General features: G+C 50.2%; 1 protein-coding gene across 1 annotated transcript in view; it reads left to right on the plus strand.

The window, feature by feature from the left end:
* The first annotated feature begins 1,422 nt into the window (after positions 1–1,422).
* Positions 1,423–9,122, plus strand: part of Slc41a3 (solute carrier family 41 member 3) — a 40,575-nt gene continuing 32,875 nt past the window's right edge. Inside the window, exons 1-2 of the mRNA XM_029478232.1 lie at positions 1,423–1,501; positions 8,434–8,736. Of these exons, the coding sequence (XP_029334092.1) occupies positions 8,464–8,736 (273 nt within the window). The 5' untranslated portion in view covers positions 1,423–1,501; positions 8,434–8,463. The remainder of the gene's footprint in view (positions 1,502–8,433; positions 8,737–9,122) is intronic.

Here is a 9,122-nt window from a genome sequence, read left to right on the forward strand (position 1 = left end):
TGTGACACCAGTTATTGCTTTTCCCTGTGCTATTCAGACCTAAGATTTTGCTACCCCCNGCCTGCCCACAGTACCTCAGTCTGGGAATCAAACTCGTTAAACCTTTATGAAACCTTCAAAAGTATGGGCTAAAATAAACCCTTTTCTTTGTATAAGTTGATTTTGTTACAATAAATGAAAGCATATCAACATGGAGTTCAAGGTTCATGGATGGCTATTCCTGGTGACGCCTCCCTNCTACTGTCTTTCTATGTCTCACCTGCATGCACACAGGGAGAATGAGCTGTCAGGGTCTCTTCCTGAGAGGACTCCAGTCCCATTGTGACTGCACCCTGTGACTTCACTTGTTCATTGCTACCTCTTACATAAGCTGGATTGACAAATGAAATCACTTTGGGAGCTTGGAATTCAGCACTATATTTTGACAATGTAAGCCATCCAGTCTGTAAACTCTCCTAACATGTGGAACACTGTCATCTGTTTTTGTTTTGTTTTTCATTTGCTGGGGACAGAATCCAGGAACTGGGCTTGCATGTCCCAGGGCCTTGCCCTGTCATACTTTTTTTTGTGTTGTATTTATTCTTCAAAACTACTGTCTTGCAGGTCTTGCACATCCGGTTTCTGCAGGTGCAGTTGGCAGCTTAGAATCCAGCCANGGCTCAGGATTCTTGAATCAGCTGAGAGCTGTAAGTNGGGGCACGGGATAGATTGTAGGAGCTGGTGTCCACTGAGGCTCACCACTGCTGGCTGAGTCTTTCCAAGGCTGTATCAGCCTGGGCAACCCACAGCTACCCCTCGCAGGTGAAGATTGCAAAAGACCCCCTTCCCCCAACAGCCCTACTACCTTTTACAGGGTTAGAAGTAATTTCCAGGTCAACCCAGGACTCCTGCAAAAGACTGAGAATTACCAGTCTTGATAAGAGTGAGAGGATCACACATGTTGAAGGACAGAAGAACTTTCATGACACATACACAAGTGTTCAAAGGTGAAATATTTAGAAATGTCAGATTGAAAACTGATCAGGCAAATGTGTACCCTAAGGGAAGCTGGCCCTTGCAGTGTGCTACTGGAGGCTACTCCGCCGCCCAGCCCCGCCCCCGCCCGTGGCCCCGCCCGTGGCCCCGCCCTACTCATGGTCCTGCTCCGGGGTCCAGCTTCTTTCTTGGCCCCACCCCAAGCGGCACCGCCTCTGAGGCGTGTCATTGGGTCCTTCGGCACCCAGGGAGCATCCCTGCACACCCCACTGCTCGATCAGAGAGCTGTCCTTACTAGAAGGCTTTAAAAATTGGGTTTTTCAAGCGCCACCTCTGTGGATTGGCCCCGCCCACAACACNCACCCAGCAACCCTCCCCTCCTGTGGCCCCGCCCCTCTGTCTGGACGCCTAGGCAGGGCGGGGCTGGCCCGCCTGCTGCCCTTCCCGCTTCCTCCCGCCGCAGGCCTCCACAGTGTCCAGCGCGCGCCTGGCCGCCTCGCTTTCGCCGCCGGCCGGGAGAGGACCGGTAAGCGCGGGCAGGAGCTGGACTGGGAGCCGGGGAAGCCAAGGGAAAGCGGAGCGTCAATGGGCCTCGGGATGGGGCGTGGGGCTCAGGATCTGTCTTAGGCACACNGGGCGGGTCAGTTTGTGGCATCCTCGCTCCAAAGGTCTGCAGGGACCGGCCCNGCTGATCCCTCTCCCTCTGCCCGTGATGGACCCCAGAGCGCCTGACTCTAGGGGTTATGGTTAACTCCTTCAGCACCCCGAGAGCATCCTTGACCACCCCACAGCAGGCTCAGCGAGCTGTCCCTGCGCTCCAGGTTGTCAAGCTAGAGGTCGTTCAGACTTGAGAAGATCCCTCGTCTACCAGATCCTTTCTATAAAGCTTTTAAAACTCAGGTTTTCAAACTGCTTCTTCGCCACGGAGACCACTTAGAGATGCAGCCATTCCAGCCTGACCCAGATATCTAGATGGTCCTGCTCTGCTTCCTGACGCTGGCTGGCCTCATGCTGGTACTACGGTAGCTTAAGAACCACGACTGTAAAGTAGTACAGAAGGGCCTGGAGTCAGGTCAAGTGCCCTGTAAGGAAAATACATTATAGAAGGTTATAGTAATCTCCCCTTATTGCAGGGAGGTACAAACATGTTCCCAAAGAGTGTCTGAATCCTGGAATGATATCCGAACATATAGATTGTTTTCCTAATATACATACCTATGGTAGAGCTTAACTTGTGAACTAGACACAGTAAAAGATAAACACCCCAAAGGTAGGGCAGGTGTAATGATATACTGTGATACAATTGTCACCATCACTACACTTGTGCCATTATTAAGTAGANTAAGGGTTGTTTGGCCAACAGCTCAGCCACCCTAACAACTGTTGAGAGGGTGACTAGCCGATGGGCAGCATCTGCAGCATAGATCCATAGGCCAAGGAGCACTGCATGTTCTAGGAGGGACAGTGTAGTGTTAACTGAATCGGTCCACCGTGCTGCTCAGAATTGAACGCAAAACCTACAAATTCTTTCTTTNTAGAAATGTTCTCTTAATATTTTTGGACCAAAAGTGGTTGCTGATAACCAAAATCTCTGAAGGTACCCTAGGATAAAAGGTCTTACAGCGCTCCGTTCAAACTTGAAGGTACCCTAGGATGAAGGGTCTTACAGCGCTCCGTTCAAACTTGAAGGTACCCTAGGATGAAGGGTCTTACAGCGCTCTGTCCGTTCAAGCTCCGAGGTGGATGGTATTTTGCTCTCCCTAGGTCACACATCTGCGAAGAGGAGAAACTGGGATTCGAACCCTGAGTTTGGGTTCCNGTACATTCCCACCCGAATGTTCTATAAAGTCAAGAAGATAAAGTGCAGATGTGCTTTCCTTATTCTACATAGTGGGCAGCTAAGAGGCAACCCATCCATCCCAGAAACTCAGCCCACCCGCCTCGTGGTTAGAATCTCCCTGTCTCAGTCAAGTGGGCATCAGTTTGTGTGCTGTGCCAGAGGGATGCTTAGTACCTGAATGTTGAGCAGGTGCTCACAGGCCTGTGTGTAAGGCCAATCTCTCCGGGCAGTAGGATGCTTCTGAATGGTAGTGTTTAGTGTCTGAGTGAGGCACCAGTGACGGTATTCTCATTAGACACTTGAACATTCCCAGTGAATCTTCAGTCACCTTCATGGAGGTCCCTGCTGATGGGCTAGGATATCCCTGACTGGTGCAGATGTCTAATGGATGCTGACTGCTAGGCTGAGCCACGCCAGGGACTGACTTGATCCCCATTGCACACCCTGGCCAGGGTGCATGTGCGGTGAGGATTGTGAGGCCAAATGGTCACTGCCGGTTGGCAGGTGTGCAGCCTTTTGTTTGCATGAGCCTTGGGGNCCTCTAGTGGAGAAGCAGAGTATTGCAGCAAGGTTGCCTTTAGCTGCTTCTGCTCACGCTTCATTTTCCCCAGGGGACCTCCATGGTAGTTCATGCCCAACCAAATATTTTCTTCTAGACTTTTAAGAGTTTTAAATTGATATCTGTCTGTCTGTCTGTCTGTCTGTCTGTCTGTCTGTCTGTCTGTCTGCTTGTCACAGTGTACTTGTGGAAGTCAGAGGACAACTTAGAGTCAGTCAGTTCTCTCCTTCCACCATGTGGGTCCCAGGGATGAACTCAGGTTGTCAGGCCTAGTGGCAAGCACCTTCACCTGCTGAGCCATCTCACTGGCTCTAAACTTACCATTTTTTAAATTTCATTCAGAAGTTTGCCCTGTGAGTATGTTTAAACTTTGATACTCAATTCTAATTCTTTTTCTCTTCCTGCTCTATAGGGGTCTGAATCTGTGACGTTTGGATCAAAAGTCTTTCTTTTATACTTTTTTATTTTGTTATTTTTCTTGTTTGGTCCTTCTGACTATTCCCTCTGGCTGTTCACGGTGTCCAACCTCTTCTCTGCCAGCAGAGGGCGCTCAAACAGAGCAACCCCTCNGCTCCTGTCCCTGAGACCTGGAGGTGTCTGCCGGTAGAGGGAGGCTCCTTCAGATTAGTACTGGGTGTGTTGACCNGGTGTGACACCCATCCTGCTGTACTTGGTGGTTGCACCTCACTGATTTGCACAGCTAATGGGACAGGAGCCGTGCACACTGCCCAAATTCTTCAAACGTTTGTGGTTTTACTAAGAATGGCACATTGTTCTCCTGGAGACATTTAAGCAAGCACCATGGTAGGGGGTGCCTATCCATTTGCCCTCCGTATCTGCGGGTTNCTCATCTGAAAAGCCGACTGAACTCAGAACTGAAAATATTCAGCGGAAACAGCTGTATCTGTTGAATATCCACAGACCCCTGCACTTGCCATATTAGCTGAATAACTCATGGCCATTTCTATANCACAAGCCTGTGTTGGGCAGTGTCACAACTAAAAGGTCTGCCTTGGCCTTATGCAGGTGACATGTTATATAAGGAACTTAAGCACTGGAGGTTCTGACACTTACAGGCATCCTGTACCACCTCAGTGACACCACACACACCTAGGGAGGGCAGAGAAATTCTTCCCACTCTCCTTAATTTCTGTAATTTTACTACTGTGTGTGTGTGTGTGTGTGTGTGTGTGTGTGTGTGTGTGTGTTTCTAGAGTTTTAGGGACCTCACCACATTCAAGCCGGACAAAATTGCAATCTCACTGAGCAGTAGAGGTAGACGTTTTCTTATACATGACTTATTATGGGCTAGGAACTGGGACCTGGGCCATGCAATCCAGTGAGGGACTTCTCTGGATCAGTCTGGCTGGAAAGCCCTGCTTCTCTGTCATGACCTGGTNTCTTTGTATATTTGGAAGCTCATTCGTGACTAACCTTAATCTCAGTACAATTANCGGTCAGCCAGGAGAGATGGTGGACTTGTTTGGCCTTGCTTGCTGTGTTGTCTGGATTGATCTTGAATTCCTGGGCTGCATTGGTCACCCCCACATAGCCTCCTGAGTGGCTGGAGTTACAGGTGCTGACCACCAGGCTGCGCTGGTGTGTTTCCTGTGCACCCAGCACCAGCTGTGTAGCTCCGCTCCTCTAGGTACCTAGTTCTTAGAAAATAGGGGCCTCTTTAGTTGCTTATCTCTCTTGACCACACATGCTTAGCAGCCACAAATGCTGCCTTCTGCCTGGTGGTCCTGTGGCACTAGGCTGGCTCAGCTTTCCTGTCTAGTTCTTATTTTTCCAGCGTATCTGGACTGGTCCATTGGCTCCTGCTTACATCCACAATGTGCTTAGCTATCCTCCTCAAATGTGGCTCTGTTGGTAAAGGACTTGCCTGGCATGTATGAAACTCTGGATTCAGTCGCCTGTGCCACATGATCATGACAGTGCACACCTGTAATCTCAGTACTCCATGGGAGGAGGAGGCAAGAGGATCGGAAGTTCTGGGTCATCCTTGGCTACACATCCAGTTTGAGGCCAGCCTGGGCTGTGTGCATCTCATTTGCACCGAGTTTGCTCCTGTTGGCTGCTGCCTCGGCTGTTCCTTCACTTTAGCTATCCACTCGTGCATGTCCTGAAAGCACCTTGCTTTCCCAGCGTCCGGTGGTCATCTCATTCTCTCAATTTTTTTCCTGTTGTTCCAACTTATGGGACGCACCGTTCCTCCCAGAATCATGGGAGGAGGCCTATTCTTTGGAGAGCTTCGAGCTGTTTTGTTTCGTTCACAAGCAAGTTCGTTTTTAGCCCTTGGATGCTGTGAGCCAGGCTGTCTTCTGAGCATGCAGCAGAGGGCAGTTTTTGTCCCACATGGGCTGTCTTCTCTCAGCCCTGTCCCCTAGGAAAGATTGGATGGACTATTTTGGAATCACAGAGTGAGCTTGGCCATTATCTTGTAGTGGCCAACACATTCTATAATAGTGATTCACTGTTTCTTAGTGTTCTGGGGTACTGGGCAAATCTCAGCCCCAGGAGAGCCTGCTGGGGTCACTGGCTAGCCCTCATCCCCACCTCCTTCCTCCCGAGCCTCTGGTACCTGTGAAGCCCTTGTGAGGCCCTTTGTGACACACAGCCCTGCCCATCGCTCTAGACACTGCCTGTCTTTCCAGCCATGGGCTGCCTTCAGAAGCATGCACGCCATACTCCATAGCCTTGGATTTGTGCTCTCTGCCTGAGGTGAGTGTCTTCAGGGTGTGCACACTCCCTGCCAGTTCTGTCAGTTTGGGCTAAGGGGTTCCGTGAGTTCTTTAAACATGTTAACAGACCCACCTTGAGGGTTTCTCCGGGCCAGTGTCTGGTCCTCTTTGCCAACACTTCCTGTTTTGTTCTGTTGGAGTTGTACTTTCTTGCTTCTGTGTCTCCTATGAGGAGGATGTTCTGTGGCTACTTGCTGCCTGGTGACTTCTGAAGTCATTGAACACCNTTCTGTGCTGTCACTGTTGCCAAGGGACCCATTATGTCTCACCATCCAGTCCACAGTCCCCACTGAGGGATAATCCGGGCACCCCTCCATCCCACCCACCCTAGAGCCCTTAGTACATGCCTCCCCTTGCCTGCCTTCACCCTATGCCCGTCAGACATTTTCTGAACTTGCATCCAACACTGGATGTGAGCCCTATTGNATGTCTAGATGGCCTTGGAACATCTCCTGCCCCCGTGCAGTCCCTTTTAAACCTTTTCATCAGCCTGTTATTGTTTCCCAGGTTTTCAGTACTAGCAGTCTCCAGACCATCTGCAGAGGGAGTGTCCTCAGAACCTCACATGGGCGTAAGGGCCAGGGCTCATCTGGAGCTCTGTTGCTGGTTCTCCCCAAGGAGAGCTGAGGTTTTAGTTTCTTTTCTCATTNTTATGAACAAATGCCTGATAGAAGCACCTTAAGGGATCTCAGTGAGGCAGCAGGCACACGGGCGAACAGGTAGGAACCTGCTTGCATCTGGGCAGTCCAGGAAGTACCTTTCTCTCTTTCTATCCAGCCTTAGACCCCAACCCACAGACAAGGCTTAAGCATCTCTGCAAGGCATGCCTCAGCAATGCCCTGGGCACTTCTTAATCTAATCACCTCGGCAGACGGAACCAGCCCTCCCAGCCACCCATCTTCCAGGCTAAAGACAATGAGACTGATTTGGAATGTCACCAATATGGTGAAGGTCACAGTGTTCCTGATAGTCCTTGGGTTGCTACAGCCTTGGCTTAATTCCCAGAGTTCAGACAAAGGTGGTTCTAACTGTGCTTCTTGTTGGTCATTCATTCATTCATGTTGGACATTGGTAGTGAGGATGGAAGCCAGTACAGGCTAGATGAGTGGGCTTTTTGGTTTTTTGGGGTTTAATTAATTAATTTATTTATTTATTTATTTTTGGTTTTTCGAGACAGAGACAGGTTTATCTCTGTGTAGCCCTGGCTGTCCTGGAACTCCCTCTGTAGAGCAGGGTGGCCTCAATCTCAGAAATCCGCCTGCCTCTGCCTCCTGAGTGCTTGGATTAAAGTTGTGCGCCACCACTGCCCAGCCAGTTGGGTGTTCGGTTCCTCCTCAGTGCCAGGTCAGGTGTTTGATTGGTTGGTTAATAGGGAGCCTCTCTCTGTTACCTCCAAAGCATGTTTAGTGATCCTTCCATGGGCGTGTGCATGGGCCTTCAGGCCTGTGCAGATGACATTCATCGGCAGAGAATTGGGGTGGTGGAAGCTATGAAGCTGTAGCTTTCATTCTGCTGTAGTTGTCATCCGGGAGGCTTACTGCCTCCATCGGCTAACCTAGCTAAGCCTAGAACTGGAAGCTTCTAGCCTCCCTACAATCTGATCTAGGCCTTGAATGTTTTCAGCCTCTGAGACTTGCTGCTGAGTAAGTTCACCCTTTCTTGTTCTTTCTGATCTCTAGCTGGCTGATTCATCTCAGCTGTTCTGGCTGAAACTCCTCTCTTTGCTAACTTTTCTCTTGGCCTCACACTAACTCTAGCAATCTTTTCTAATCTTCTGGCTCCTTCTCATTCTCTTGCTTGTTCTATCTACCTGTGTCTAGCTTGTTCTCTCTTCANTCTGTCTCTGTAAAACTCTCCCGGCAAACCTGCCTCCCCTTCCCTGTCTCTGCTGCTCTGCTCTCCCTCTCAACTCTACTGCACTGCTCTCNTGGAACTAGACTGTATTCCTGTACTGCACCCTCTTCTTCCCAGGCTGTCTGTCTCTCCCTTAAGTAGCTTCGCTTTCCTCTCTTTTCTCATGAGAGTTGGGCATATCCTAGTCTGTCAAATCTTTCTCTGTTTTGCCACTTTTCCTGCCACTCAATTAGACATCTCTTTCAAATATGGATGCTACCTAACTTTACCTTCATTGTTTGGGATTAAAGATGTGTACTAAGGGTGAGTCTGCAGTCCAGCCAGAGGGATTAAAGCTGTGTGCTAAGGGTTCAAATAGCCTGTAACAACCAGTCCCCGAATGGCAGCTGCCAGGTGGATGGATGGAGGTCCTGGGGAGTCAGGAGTCCTGCCCTTTAGCCCTGTCACTTTGTGTCTCCCAGGTCAGGGCTGCTGGGCTCAGCCGTGTGCTGATGGAAGGGACAGAGGCCCGACAGAGGAGGCTGGAAGGCTGTGGAAGGCTGAAGGAGCTGGGGCCATTGCCCAGCCACGATGCAGGAAGACTCCCAGAGGCTTCTGAAGAGGGACACCTGGAGGTCTCTGAGAGCCAACTCGTGGATGCCAAATCATTGGAGGCCCCGCCTGGCAGGGAGACGTCCCTGATCATTGGCTTTCAGGTGGTAATACCCTTCCTGCTTGCAGGCGTGGGACTGTCCTGGGCTGGCTTGCTTCTGAACTATTTCCAGGTGAGAGACAGCTTTCTGGGGACAGGGGAACCTGAGGAGTGGGCAGCTGAGGCCGGCTGGAGGGTTGTTAGGTGTATTGGGCAAGGTTCTTTCAGCTTAACCCAAGTTACGCACANTAAGATAGTGGCTGGGCTCATGCCCTACAGATAGACCCGGATTCACTGGACCACTTCCGGTCTCATTTGTTCTATGAGGGAGTAAGGAGTAGAAAGTTTGTTTGCATTGCAGAGACTGGAAGGCCAATGTCAAGGTGTTGCAAGGTGGTTCCCCTCTGAGGCCTCTCTTATATCTTCCCTCTGTGGCTCCTTGTCTTTTTATGGGTAGCGGTCATGCTAATAAGGTCTGTGCTAATGACCTCCTTTTCACTTCCCTGTTAAAGGCCCTGT

Source organism: Mus caroli, chromosome 6 (genome assembly GCF_900094665.2).
Source record: "Mus caroli chromosome 6, CAROLI_EIJ_v1.1, whole genome shotgun sequence".
Lineage (NCBI taxonomy): Eukaryota > Metazoa > Chordata > Mammalia > Rodentia > Muridae > Mus > Mus caroli.